Below are 15,289 nucleotides of genomic sequence, written 5' to 3' on the forward strand. Positions count from 1 at the left end.
AGCAGGAAAAACAGGGGTGCTCAGGGACTGTCTGTGAGCCCCCAGGTGTCTGTCTTCCAGGTCCATTTGCATAGTACTGAGTAGAGAGAGAAGATGCCTACAGACCACGGCTCTCCAGCAGAGAGGGTGGCCTGGGCTGGGCGTGGTGGCTCACACCCGTAATCCCAGCACTTTGGGAGGCCCAAGGCAGGTGGATCACTTGAGGTCAGGAGTTTGAGAACAGGCTGGCCAACACGGTGAAATCCCATCTACTAAAAATACAAAAATTAGCTGGGCATGGTGGCATGCGCCTCTAATCCCAGCTGCTCGGGAGGCTGAGGCCGGAGAATCACTTGAATGCAGGAGGTGGAGGCTGCAGTGAGCTGAGATTGTGCTATTGCACTCCAGCCTGGACAACAGAGCAAGATTTTGTCTCAAAATTAATTAATTAATTAATTAATTAAATTTTAAAAAAGGGTGGCCCTAGAGGATGCAGAACAGCAGCAACTACAGCAAAGCAACAAAAGCACCAAAGTCACACTGGGATTCCAGGATATAAAGGGAAAATGTCAGTAAAATGGTGGGCCATCTTTTTCAACTCTTCCATGGGCTTAAGACAATTAAGTAACAATTACCCTCTAGGGTCTTCATTTTCTTTATTAATAAAAACAATATAAAGCCAGAGTGTGGTAGTTAGATAAGATACCTAGCACACAGAAGGGATGCCATACATGTCAGCTCCCATAAGCCACCCGGAGCTCCAGAGTAGGATGGAATATGTTTTTCCTGCACATGTAAGCACACTTCACTAAGAGTGAGCTCATAGGCCCCCTGGTAAGAACCCTGAATGATCAAAAGTTGGCACAGAAAGTAGAGTATCAAATGGTCCAGCTTTGAGAACAAATCACTGACTCCTCCTCTTGTCCATCAAGCCCCAGGGCACAGTCAGGGGCCTGGAACTGACTAGACACTTATTAAATACTTGCCAACTTGATTCAACTAACATGCAGAGTCTCGGTTGTGATGATTAATGGACTTAAGGTGGAATTTCCCTTAGTTAAACACCTGGGCCAGTCTGAGTAACGCCCAAATGCTGACTGTGTTTTGTTGATGCTGCTTACCGGTGAAGAGCCCCAGAAGGGCAGAAGGTCTGTTCCAACAAGACAGCAGACGGTCCAGATGGTGAGGGGGGAGAAGGAGCGCCTTGCTAAGCATGATTAGTCACAGCGGGCTTCTCTTCGCCCAGCCCGGTAGCTGTCGGCTGGAGGGTATCATGTTCATGCTGCCCACATGAACATCAGTTATGGTCTTATGTCTAAGGAGAGGTCTCACTAGCTTCTTACCCACTGTGGTTTGGGGAGGACTCATGGGGGGAAGAGTATGAAATATGTTGAGGACTTTTATCCTGCACCACACACTGAATTTGGTTATATCAGATCGAATCTAGGAAACATCCTCATTATGAGGACAGTTTGGAAGGGTCTGCCATGCCGCAGGCACTGGGCTAGCACTTTGCCTGTGTCACCTCGTTCAACTGTCACAACTCCAGGTATTATTATTCTCATTGGCAGCTGAGCACAGTGGGCTTCCCAGAAGGAGAAAGTGAGAACATACAAGGTCCCCACAGGACCTGCTCTAGTTTCAGATCCACTTTGGAACCCCCACATTTTGCCTCTTCATGGTAACATTCACCACCATCTGCCTTGGGTTAGAATGAACTATTGACATGCAAGGTGGTCTTCCCCACTGGGCCCTCAGCTCCTCTGGGGGCAAGAGTTGGCAGGCTGTGGGACTGGGTTTTCCTAAGGCTCCTGAAATCATATTCTGCACTCTCCTTAAACATTCAGCCAGCCCTGGTCTGGGGGTTGCCTGGAAGGCCTGAGATAATCTGGGGGCACAGGATGGTGCTAACATGCAAGAGGGAAGGCTAGGAAATGACAAAGGGTCTGAGGATAGACACCAACTATCTCCCAGCAGTTACAACACAGGCCGGAGCTTGGAAGCCCTCCTTATCTTCTCTGTCTCCTTTGCGTCCCCTGTCTAACTGGCCCCCGCGTCAGGCTGAGTTGAATGTAAAAAGTGTCTTTAAGCTCATTGTGCATCTGTTTCCCTGGCCCTGGCCTTACCCAGCCCTGTGCCTCTGCTGCGTGGTCTCTGGAATAGCTTCTAACCTGAGCCCACTGCCCCCCGACCTCCATCTTGAATCTGCAACCCACCCAGGCACCAACCTCATAATAACACGACAATGCCTGTATGTCCTCATGCCACTGGTCTGCCTGGGCCCTTGTTTATCCTGCGAGGCCCAGCTCACGTGTCCTCAAGGTGCTACCACTGCTGCTGGTAGTGACAGTGGTGGACAATATGGCAGCGAACCCTGCTGAGTGCTTACAGCATGCAGGCCAGGCACTGGGCTGACGGTGCACACCATGATCTCACTGGAACCTCACATCAAACCTATGAGATGCGCACAGCGGAATTAAATAGGCTGCTCAAGGACACACAGCTAACCAAGTGGTAGAACCAGCCTGGACTGCAGGTCAAACTCCATAGCCCACACTTCCCACCGACCCTCACCTCATGGTATGGGTGTTGGTGTTTCAACACGAGCCATCGCTTCCTCACTGGCCTCCTTTGCTCACCACTCTTATGCTGACCTACACAGTGCCCTGTTGCATGATCTTCCCTTCACAGCATTAGGATCTTGGCGACCTGGTCTTATTCATTTCCCTCGGCCTCAGTGCTTTTAGCGTAGTCTCTAGCATATAACAAACTCAATACACACTTTTTACAGGGGATTTTACTGCTTTTTGCCTGGAGCCTTCCCAGAAGGTAGGCCAAAGGAAAGGTTTCCAGTGTCCAAGGCCAGAAGAGCCTATGCTTTGGAAAGCTACGGGAGGAGGAGGACATCTGTAAAGGTGGGTGGCAGGTGGGGAGCAGCCCCTTTGGAGGCCTCTCAAGAAGGGCCTGAGACTTCCTTCTCCCAAAGCACCCACTTTTGTTCCCTTCTTCTTCTTCCTTCCCACAGGATGCAGGGGTGGGAGGGAGGCAGGAAGGGATTCAAGCCTCAAAGCTAGATAGGAAATTCCCAGGAAATCGAGGCCCAACCCTAGTTTCCTGAGAAGACAAGACACCCATTTATTTATTTTTTCTCTCTCTTCCCCATAAATTACTAAGCCAGCATTTGCCATTAGACATCTGTGGCAGTGTGGGCTGCCCACGTCAAAGCTGGACCACACTTCATTTCTCCATGGGGCTGTCCCCCAGTAAATCTCTTTTTAATCCATGTCTCAGCCTGCTAAGTGTGTCGTCACCAGCAGTGGACAGAGTGCGCATGGGAGTGCTGGAGAATTTCTCCTCCTCCAGCGGGCTGGCAGCTCAGTTATTCTTTCTCCTCTGATGAGACTGCCTACCCAGATGCCAATAAGGGCTAGTAGATTTCCTGTACTCAGTACATCAAATGGGTCCACCGTGGAGGGAGAAGAGGTGTTCAGTTGATGCTGCCCCAGCCATCAGGGATGACTGATCTTGGTAGCCAGAGCCATTCATCCGCCAAACCAGCCATGTCAGACGACATCACAACCACGCAGGGAAAGCTGTCATTTGTTCTGCAGCACTTGGGGAAATTAATCTTGCCCTCTGCATGACTCTGTGCTGCTTACTCTACCTAGAGAGCTGCTCAGGAAAACAGGGACCATTGTATTTGCCTGGGATATTTAACACCAAGGAAAATACCAGACAGGGAAAAGTATTTATGATTTCTATGAATTCATACACTATTAAGAGCTGTCAGAAATAGACACCGAGGGAAGCAGAGAGGCACGGAAAGACCCCTAGACTGGATCCGGCCCAGCCCCATCACCAACCTATTGGGCTACTCTGGGCCTGTACCTTCACCTTGGAGCCTCGTTGCATCTTTTAAGTTTGTCTGTTTTAAGAGGAGGGCAGTGCATTAGCGGCAAGTGACTTGCGGTGACATAATGAGAAATATATATTTGGTCTCTGCTCCTCATGTCTGGCACAGAGCTCCTAAGTCTTTGGAATTTCTTGATAGGGGTAAGAGGAGCATCTTTTGTTATTCATAGCAAACCCCTTTCAAACATACCTGGGCTTCTGCTACTGTGGTGACTCTTGGAGGATAGAAGCTGGTTGCGAGACAAACCAACCATGTGATTAGAGCATCGGAACTTTCATTCCTGCCTTCTGACCTCCAAGACAGTAAGGAAGGGCTGGAGATGGACTTAATTGCTAATGGCCAATGATTTAACTAGTCATGGCTATATAATAGAGTCTCCAAAAAACATTCAACTATGGGACTCAGCGAGCTTCCAGGTTGGTGGACACACAGGGGTGCTGGGATGATGGCACTCATGGAGAGGGCATGGAAGCTCCGCACCACCCCCACACCTTGCACTATGCACCTCTTCATCTGGCTGTTCATTTGTATCCTTAGCATATGCTTTAAAACACACCAGCCACAGTAAATAAAAGTGTTCCCCTGGGTTCTGTGAGCCATTCTAGCACATTACTGAATGTGAGGGAGGTCCTGGGAACTCCTGATTTTCAGCCAAGTTGGACAGAAGCATGGGTAACCTTGGGACCTAGGACTTGTGATTGGCATCTGGAGAGAGACAGGGAGACAGAGAGAGAGAGAAAGAGAGAGAGTGTGTGTTTGTGTGTGCAGGGCAGTGGGGGGAGCGTGGCAGTCTTGTGGAACTGAGCCCTTAACCTGTGGGGCCTAGGCTAACTCCAGGTAGATGGTGTCCAAATTGAACTGAATTATAGGACAGTCAGCTGGGGTAGGAGAATTGGTTGTGTGGGGAAAGCAACCCACACATTTCGTGTCTGAGTGTTGTGAAGAGAGAGTTTCCATTCATTGGCACCAAGCCCTATAGATGGGTCTGTCCACACAGCTGAGTCTTTACCTTTCCTTGACAGCTCAATCTTCCTAATCCCACTGAGACCAGCCCACTGGCTGGCTGGCAACCTGAACTTCCCAAGCCTTCCAAGAACACCAAAAGCCAAGATCATTTCAGTGGGATCAGCCTAGAGAAACAAGAACCTATCCTTTCCAAATCTCAAGATGCCTGCCACACCCTGCTGGAACCTGCCATGAATCAGTGCCTTTCAGGACAGCCTCTCCTAAATTCATTTATCTTGGCTCCAGGGTGCGTTAGGCTGTAAGGAGTACTCTGGCTTTCTCTCCTCTCAGTCCGCCAGAAACAACAGCCTATCAAGGTCACTCCAGGTCTGGTCTGGAGAGATTCACCAGATAAGAAAGAGCCTTTCATGCTATTAATCTACCCCCTTTGACTCAGGGTGCTGCCTGCTATGTTCTATGCTGACTTGGTGAGAAACACCTCACACATTTGTCCCATAATGTTCAGTGAAGGAAGGAAGAGATGAACAGGGGCATGTCTATCTTCCATCAGTCCACATGGCAAGTGTTCCTAGTTCTGTTTCTCTTGTACTGATAATGTCAAGCTCACAGGGTTAGAGGCAGTCCAAAATGACAGGGCCCAGAAGAAGAAAGACATGTGACTAGGTCCTCAAACTCAGTGGGGCTACAATCATAGGCACAAATTCATTTAGAGAAATATGGTTGGCCTTGCCATTCTTAAAGTTAGTTGTAGCATTCGCTTGACTTTTTTTTTGAGACAAGGTCTTTCTCTGTCACCCAGGTTGGAGTGCAATGGTGTAATGACACCTCGCTGCACCCTCAACCTCCTGGACTCAAGTGACCCTTCCACCTCAGCTGGGACCACAGGAACATGCCACCACGAACAGCTTTTAAATTTTTTGTAGCAACAGGTCTCACTATGTTGCATAGGCTGGTCTTGAACTCCTAGGCTCAAATGATCCTCCCATCTCAGCCTCCCAAAGTGCTGGGATTGCAGATGTGAGCCACTGTGCCCAGCCAACAAATATTTATTGACTACTTACTATAGAACAGGCAGGCACTGTGCCAGCCAATGAAGATACAGGAGCACTCAAGACAGATTTGACCTTAACCTTTAGAACTTACAACAGGTTTAGGTTTTGTCTTTCCTATCTCATATATATAGATATATATAAAAATATATATATACACACATGCACACGCATACATATACACACATACACACGTATACACACACACATACATACAAACACTAATAAATCAATTCTGATGTAGTGCTACCAGTGCTAATACAGATACAGCAAGTATCAACGAAGCGTACAGAAAAGTCACTACCTCTGCTTGGATGGAATCAGAGAGATGACTGACAGGCAATAAAGGAAAAGATAGGCTGGGCACGGTGGCTCACGTCTGTAATCCCAGGACTTTCAGAGGCTGAGGTGGGCGGATCATGAGGTCAGGAGATCAAGACCATCCTGACTAACACGGTGAAACCCCGTCTCTACTAAAAATACAAAAAATTAGCTGGGCGTGGTGGTGGGCGCCTGTAGTCCCAGCTACTCGGGAGGCTGAGGCAGGAGAATGGCGTAAACCCAGGAGGCAGAGCTTGCAGCCAGCTGAGATCCGGCCACTGCACTCCAGCCTGGGCGACAGAGCGAGACTCCGTCTCCAAAAACAAAAAAAAAAAAAAAAAAAAAGGAAAAGATACAGGGCATTATACATGCTAATGATGCATGAGAGCATGAAGCACCCTCTTATGAACAAATAATACAAACAAAAATAAAGCATAACAACTATCCATATAGCATTTACATTGTATTAGATATTACAGGTAATCTAGAGATGATTTAAAGTATATAGGAGGATATACATAGGTTATATGCAAATACTATGCAATTTTACATGAAAAACTTGAGCATCCACAGATTTTGGTATTTTCTGGGGGTCCTGAAACCAATCCCTCATGGACACTGAGGGATGACTTTAATTAATTCAGCACAAATGAGTTCCTCAATTTCTGAAGAACAGAGTCTCCCAGCAGGCATCTGTGCCCATATTTGTCGACGGAGTAATTCCTACCACCAAAGAGGGAAAACAGCAGCCCCTAAAAAGCCACTGTGGAAGATGAAATGCTTACACCCTGGTTTCTCTCCACACTAGGCTATTGATCAACCTCATTCTCAAAAACCAACATACTTAGCCCTAAATATCACCAGCCAGGAAGGAGCTTTAAACCAACACAATGACTCACAGTGAAAAGCAATTGAAACTGCAGCATCACATCCTCTATCAGCCACTAGATGGACACCACAGGCTAAGTTGGCTTTCTCCAAGTGTTCTGTAAATAGAACCATTGAGCTTCATAGCGTGTGGTAGCGAGTTATATAAGCATAAGGTCCTGTCAGGGTAGGCATCAAGAATGAACAGACCATTCTCAAAATATTAAATACCTGCTATGTCCCAGTCTCTGGGTTTAGAAAAATAATGAGTGCTGTCTGACTGCTAGGAATTCCAAGTTTAGTGGAGAAAGACACACACACACACACACACACACACACACACACACACGCACGCACGCACACCATTTCTTATGCATCTCAGATTCTTGCCTATTCTTTTCAAGCTCCGTCTCTAATATTCAAATGTTAAGAACTTGTTCCAGTTCACTTGGCAGAGCCAGGATTAAATCTCAATTCTGCTTGCCTTTTAAGATCATACTCTTTCCTCAATACCATTCAGTGCCTCTCAAACATTTCCCATGCAAAGTGAAACGCTTATACATAAGGGTAGGTGTGAACCAAGACCATCAGAAACATGTGAGTCAGAGCTAACTCTGACTGGGGGAGTCCCAGAGGACATCACGGGGGAGATGTTTTCTTCAGGATTAGTCAGATGGGCATGAGGGGAAAGGAATTCCAGGAAGAAAGCAGCATGTCCCAAGAGGGAGGGCTTTGCAAATGCAGGAACCAGAGACAGGGCTTTGCAAATGCAGGAACCAGCCTTTGGTGGTGGCAGGTGGCCTAGAGCAGTGGGAAGTCTGGAGTGTGTGAAGGGAAATGTGGTCGGGGGTAAGTCAGCGAAGGCAGGTGAGGCAAAGGCCATGAAGGGCCTCCACAGTTAGTTAAGGCGTTCAGATCTGTTCCCACAGGCAATGGGAAGTCATCAAAGGTTCTGAGAGGGAGAAACTTCTGATGTTATATTTAAAGGGTCAATTTTTGTCCATAAAGGGATATATATTTATACTTTGGAACATTGTACAACTCAGCGCCTCCTTTGAAAAGAAAAAAAAAATCATTTCAAACATATGGACATGGAGTCTGCCCCTTTAATTTTATTCTGTACCATATGGCACTTTGAATTTTAGAATATGAGTAGAAGATTGACTTCACAGATCAGAACCTAGTAAGAGAAATCTCATCTGTTATTTTAATTTCCTCCCCGCTATAGCCAATGCCCAATTTATCAATCCAATAAAAGGATCGAGTGAGATCAAATAACAACCTGTAAAGTACTTAGACATGCCTGGTATATACCAGGCACAATATAAGGATTTGAGACACACACACACACACACACACACACACACACACACACACACAAAGTGTAAAAGGCATTTGCTCTTAATTTCTTAGCTAAACTACATGGTAATATGGTAATGAAGTAATTTCAGCCCTACCATAGGGAGAACTGAAGGATATACACACGTGCACATGCACACACCAATACAGAAAAATGAATAGGGGCATCAAAAAATAGCTGTTATGCCAAGCCAAGGTACAGCATCACTTTAAAAACAGAGTTCTTAGGTTTTTAGAAACCAGAATTTACTTCCATATCAGATTTTCTAAATAAACTTGTCATAAACTTTTACAAGAACTTTCCTCAAAGAGCCTCTGTATGGATTGATATATTACTCATACATCAAGGCTATGTTTCTACTAAGCCAAATAAACATCTGGACAAAAGCTTTAATCATTTCATTGTTTCCAAGCGCCTGGATGTTTGAGGGCGATAAGGCATCTAGACCCTGACTGGGATTTTGGTCTTTATCAGATACAACTGCAAAGAGAAATCCAGCTGAAGGTTTAAAAACCATATTAATTGTAGTGCTTCAAAGCTCAGGGAAGTTAAATGACATGCCTAACGTCATAGAGCTGGCAAGAGGTTGGGCAGGGTTTAAGCCCTGGTCTGTCCAATAAGATATCTCAGCCTATTTCCCTTTCACTACTTCAGTTGCCTCAACAGTGCCTTATTCAGCAGATTCTGAAGCACAGAATAACCAGCCTTTCAATATTTATAATCTTGCCAGTTTATAGAAAGAAAATGATATGAGTAGAAAAGACATTAACTGTCTTGCCCTGAACTCTGCATGTAAACACGAACTGGTAACTTAGCCTCACAGCAGAAATTCACATGCATTTCCACAGAGTGGAGACATGCTTAACAAGTGTTTTAGAATGCTACAACTAGAAGGAGCATTAGGTACCATCTGGGCTACCTCTCCTCATGCTGAGGGTACATTTCTACATTAAAAGGAACAGGAAGAGAAACCAGACCAAAGTTCTCCAGTTTCAGTAATCAGGTGCTTTGCTTACATTTCTGAACTTTTTATCTACACTTGCTCTAAGTGCTATCACACATGCTAAAACGTAAGCTTGGCAAAGCTGGAACTGAAATGTAAACATTGGTGATTTTACGCAAAGGTAAAGGCTCTGGTTTGGATGGTTAAAGAAACCAGGAGTTTCTCACTCCGCTAGCGCTAAGCTTCAGGTTAGAGTGTTTCAATGTCTCCACCTTGTGGACATAATCAACACTACAGCAAAATAAATTCACTGGCCATCTTTTTATAATTAAGACTGGTTTGACAATAAACTCAACTCTTTATTACAGGATACAAAAACTGCAAAACTAGCCAGATTTTTTTTTGGTAGTATATGAAAATGGGAATTGATAATAATAAATCTGAGTCCATGCTAGATACCAAAAGTCTTCTAAACAATAATACAAAGATTACATTATGCGCAATTCAGTTGTAGTTAATAGGTGTATGCTATTGTTTTTCATGTTTGTAGAAGACTAGAAAAAAAAATGATGCTCTAAGTTGACCAGGTCATTTAATTTCTCAGTCCGTTAATTGCGCCAGCTATTCCAGGTAGCAAAAATTTGTTGTACTGTAAGGTGTTGGGGCTCAGAAAACACTACAAAATAAAGGCTTCAGAAGCGAAAGTTTTTCTCTGACCTTTTCCTGCCCTCTGGTCTCTCAATCCTATTTCCCCTGAGGCCAGCCATAGAAACTAGAATCCCTCTGCCCCCAGGTGGGCCATAGAAATCAGAACCCTTTTGCCCCAAAGCCAGCCATAAAACCTCCAAACCATTACTCTAATTTCCCCTCTTTCTTTCTGTGTGAATCCTGGGCATAAGGAAATTATCTGAGCCACCTTGTTTGATTGTAGAAACCTCCATTACAGAGAGGGCTCTGCCCCATACCCAGAAGGCAGGAATGCTGCTCAGAAGGGCCAAGAAGAATCTAGACAGACAGACCTTCCCGGGATTCCCCACTTTATCTACTAGCATTAGATCATACCCTTTTTGCCCAATCATATTTCTACACAGCTGTCCATACTTTGTAGAACCTAAGCATAAAATTGGACAATTTTCCCTATATCTTTGGGTATTTACTCTGAAGGCTTCTGTGTATATATATTAAGTAAATTTGTATGTCCTTTCTCTAACGAATCTGCCTCTTGTGAGTTGATTTTCCAGTGAACCTTCAGAGGGTGAAGGTGAAATTTTCCTTTTCCTCTGCAAAAGGTTTGGTGGATCCTATTTTCAAAGATTTCCCTACCCAAGATAGTTCTAAAAGTGACAGGTTGAAAACCAAAGCACCTCTATGCCTCAGCTTTTAATGAAATAAAAGAACATTTCTAGTCACAGAGGTAGAACGGAGGAAAATTAATTTTGAAATAAACTCTAGTAGTTGTAATATTTCAATACAGCAATAAAATGTTGGCAAGATGATACACTATTATGCTCTGTCTCTAATAGCTGCAAGCCCTTGGGCAAGTTATTTAACCTTCCTGGACTTCACTTTCCTCATCTCTAAAATGGGGATTGTGATATCATCTACCTCAAAGGATTGCTGTGGAGATAGAACAAGAGAGTATAAAAGTAAAGCATCTAGCACTGTATTTGGCATATAGGAGAGTTAGCTATTATTTAAATTATAAAAATACTGACTCACCCATCGGGTTCTTGATCATTACTTTCATGGAAATGAGTGGCACAATTAGTATTTCTGCTTTTTCTTTTTTTTTTTTTTTTTTTTTTTTTTGAGACGGAGTCTCGCTCTGTCACCCAGGCTGGAGTGCAGTGGCCGGATCTCAGCTCACTGCAAGCTCCGCCTCCCGGGTTCACGCCATTCTCCTGCCTCAGCCTCCCGAGTAGCTGGGACTACAGGCGCCTGCCACCTCGCCCGGCTAAGTTTTTTTTGTATTTTTAGTAGAGACGGGGTTTCACTGTGTTAGCCAGGATGGTCTCGATCTCCTGACCTCGTGATCCACCCGTCTCGGCCTCCCAAAGTGCTGGGATTACAGGCTTGAGCCACCGCGCCCGGCTATTTCTGCTTTTTCTTATCTGTAACTTTAACAGCTAGAACATTCGAGGTGGAAAAGATCTTGGAGAACTTCTGGGCAAGTCACGTTAACAGATGAAGGAAGAAGTCTCAGGCGACTGAAATAACTCACTGCACCTTAAGTCTGCAGGGTGATCTGAGAGGGGAGCATGAACAAGTTGCCGGCCAGGCCTCGTGCTATACAGTCATGGCAGGCTCCACCTAAATGTTTCCTTAGACATCATCTCATCACCCGCTTTACTTCATATGTGAGCACACAGAGAAACAGGGAGGCTGGGTTTGTTCATTCACTGATTCACATGTTCATTGACTTAGCAATATTTATGAGCTCCTATTATACACAACACACTGGGGATCCTGCGGTGAACGAACAAGACAAGTCCTTGCTTTGTGGTGCTTATTGCTGCAAGTAGGAGAGGGCTGGGAGGCAATAAAGGATATACACATAATCAGGCTAATTTCAAATAGTGATAAGCTTCCAAAGGAGCCTGCCACAGAGTGGTGGAGATGCCTAGGGCATACACACACCTACTTCAAATTGCACGGTCAAGGAGGGCCCCTCCAAGGAGGTGTCAGCTGAGCAGCAAGAAGGACCTACCACACAAAGATCTGGGAAGCAGAATCCAGGCTGAGAAACAGCGTGCAAGGCTGTGAGGTGGAAAAGAGTTTGACAAGATTGAGGACTGAGAGGGACAGCTGCAGCAGGGAAACAGGTAGGAGAGAGGAAGATGAGATCTAAAAGGTAGGTACAGGCCAAATCTCATAGGCCTAGGGAGGTCGTGTAACCTGCAAGGATTCCATCCTTAGTGCAAGGTTTGGTTTAAGGGACTAACGCGACATGGTTTGTTTTCGGGTGTCACTCTGCTGTTTGTGAGTTACTGGCCAAGCCTGGACTACCCAGGCCTTCAGACTCACAGCCCAGCAGCATCTCCCTCCATGCCACACAGCCTTTGATATGGATAGCAGAAAGTTTGACCTCCTCCGGAAGACTCAAACAGAGCCCTACAAAAGGGAAGCCAGGTGCCAAGCTTGCTTTCTCTCTGGGAAAAAGGGCGGCCCTGGGTACTTACCCGCTTGTAATGTCATCGGTCCGGATGTTCTTGCTCAGAACGTCCCCATCGCTCATGTAGCCGGGGGCATCCATGCTGATGCCTTCCAGGTCCATCTCATCTCCCGCCTTGTCTGAGACGTCCACGTGGCAGATGCTGCTGCCCCGGGAGGCCAGCTGCCTTCTCAGAGGGGCGGAGTACACGTAGCGACCTGACTCAGTGTTGATGAACCGGCTGGCGTTGGCTCGAGGGGGGTACCCGTTGCCCATTGAGGGGGCATCTCCTGCTTGGAGCCGAGGGCTGGACTGGCCCAGTCTCCAGGACAGAGGTGTGGGCCTCCCTGTCAAGCTGAGTATGCTGCGGCCACTCATCTCCGTGGTGACATTGGTGTCAAACGTGGTTTCCAATGTGCTAGAAACAAAACCAACCTGATTAGACTCAAAGGTACCTAGTATCCTTCACAGTTTATATGTTCTTTAATTATTTAGAATTATGAAATAATCCTCATATATAAAATAGGATAAAACAGCTGGCCCCATGTACCACCTGGTGTGCTTCCCCTGCTCAAAATGAAAAAGGAAAGCCGCACATCTACATAACATTCTGAAAAGCCTACTGGAGACTTTCCCTGCTAAAACATGGTACAAGAAACAAATTCCTTTAATTAAATGACCTTAACTGCTAGAATTTTCTTTCCAGGCCGGATGCAGTGGCTCACACCTGTCATCCCAGCACTTTGGGAGGCCGAGGTGGGTGGATCATGAAGTCAAGAGATCAAGACCATCCTGGCCAACATGGTGAAACTCCATCTCTACTAAAAATGCAAAAATTAGCTGGGCATGGTGGCACAGGCCTGTAGTCCCAGCTACTCGGGAGGTTGAGGCAGGAGAATCACTTGAACCCAGGAGGCGGAGGTTGCAGTGAGCTGAGATTGCGTCACAGCACTCCAGCCTGGCGACAGAGAGTGAGACTCCATCCCCCTCCCCCACCCAAAAAAAGAATTTTCTTTCCATTCTGGGAAAGAAAATACTAGAAAATGCTGAGCTGATTAGGACGGGGCATGAAGGTTCCTGCTTGCCCATTCATTCTAGGATGTCGTATCACAGCCCTCTTTTCCTAAGGGTGGGATTCTCCACCCACCAGGAGTTCCTGATACCACATTTTACATCCTCAGCTCCCTCCCAACTGAGCAGTGGACACAGTTCTTTTTGTAACCCTCTGAGGTTCACTTCCCCCAGACTTTTGCTGTAAATCACAGATTTCATCCAAAAAGTCTGGAAAGATTGGTAAATGCCTGGGCTTGAGTTCCCTCTTCAATCAAGTTACACGGACCAGAATCTGCCCAAGGATGAGCTCAATCTCTTGGCAGAGTCCGTCTTCCACTGTCTTCACAGCACCGCAGTTTCTTGCAGCCTAGTCAAAACTATCATCTATACTTTCACAGGAAAACTGCAATTTCCTCACTGAGCAAAGAGAGTGAGATTCTTCCCTGCAGAAGAAACCACTGAAGTCTTCCCTCCTGTCATAATTACCATCCCACCGTGAAACTGCTATGCCAACATTAAGTCAGTGTCAGTGACGACGGTGGAAAGACGGATGTTTCACACTAATGGTAGAGTCACGAGATCCAATATCTGACTCCCTTCATTCAGATATCTAAAGGTTTAAGACGGTACCACCCCCAAACCCCCGAGTTTACTTTCCTCTGGAAGAGCCAATTTGCTCCCTTAAGCTGTTTTTGTTTTCCTCTGATCTTGGAAGTGGCCTTATTTTTCTCGGATTGGACCCCTTGTTTTGGGCCTCAGTCCTATTGGAGATGGAACCCACAGTGGTTAACCCCAATCTGCCAAAACTGCTGACAGTGGAAGCCCCGTGGTTTCCTTGCCATAGCCACTTATCAAAGAAACTGAAATTGGAGAAGCAAAGGAGACTCTGTGGAAGCTCAGTGGGGACAACGAGAACTTTCCTTGACTTCCACATACTATAAAACCTCCTCCTGCCCAAATCACAAAGGACATCCCAGGGTTGCATCCTCTTCAACTTCTTGTTCAACAATGAAAGTACCTGATAAATGTTTCCAATATAATCCTAGATTTCATCCAACTAAATCAGAGTTTAAACACGATCATAAGTTTTTATAAATATTTCCTTACATGTTTTATGCACGTGCATGACTAACAATATTACAGAGTGCTGCATATCAGAAGAGTGGGTAGGAATTCAAGTTATTCAGTTTATCACACAGGTCAAATACAGTTCACCTGCTCATTTCAACAGCACCAGATAGTTTTAGAAAATGCAAGTAAAGTGAAATTTAAATAGAGCTGGTCTACAGTATCATTTGTTGAATGGATTTAGCAACCTTCTGCTTTTGGGAAAAATCTGTCTATACTAATTTTTGTTTCCTATAATTCTCTTCTGCATGTTGTATGGCATTCTTTGTGAATTCCGGCACATTTGGAAAGCGAGGCTATTGATCCATTATAACCAAATCGCTTTGCTAATGGTATGAACAAACACAGTAGAAAATTAACATACCAGCTAGTTCAGTAAAGTAATTCACACTGCAGATACCTGTGTGTAACCTGAGTTCCCCTTAAACTGGACATGGTTTCCTCCAAATTCTGCCGCAGATCAGCGATGTTCTTCACTGTCCGCAGCCGCCGAGCCTCAGGATCTTCCCCTGGAAAGACGAGGGTTAAGATTAGTTTAATTCTCTGACCAACCCTGAGC

The 15,289-nt window shown here is 45.6% G+C and overlaps 1 protein-coding gene across 9 annotated transcripts in view; it reads right to left on the bottom strand.

Annotated features, from left to right (window-relative positions):
* Nucleotides 1-15,289, bottom strand: part of NAV2 (neuron navigator 2) — a 766,628-nt gene that overhangs the window by 162,261 nt on the left and 589,078 nt on the right. For all 9 annotated transcript variants that reach the window (XR_007719073.1, XM_050755340.1, XM_050755338.1 and 6 more), the window contains 2 exons: nt 15,131-15,239; nt 12,578-12,967 (listed from right to left, as the gene is read on the bottom strand). Coding sequence is in view for 8 of the 9 variants with exons in the window: in XM_050755340.1 (XP_050611297.1) it covers nt 12,578-12,967; nt 15,131-15,239 (499 nt within the window). In the remaining variant the exon portion in view is untranslated. The remainder of the gene's footprint in view (nt 1-12,577; nt 12,968-15,130; nt 15,240-15,289) is intronic.

The sequence above is a fragment of the Macaca thibetana genome, chromosome 14 (genome assembly GCF_024542745.1).
Source record: "Macaca thibetana thibetana isolate TM-01 chromosome 14, ASM2454274v1, whole genome shotgun sequence".
Taxonomy (NCBI): domain Eukaryota; kingdom Metazoa; phylum Chordata; class Mammalia; order Primates; family Cercopithecidae; genus Macaca; species Macaca thibetana.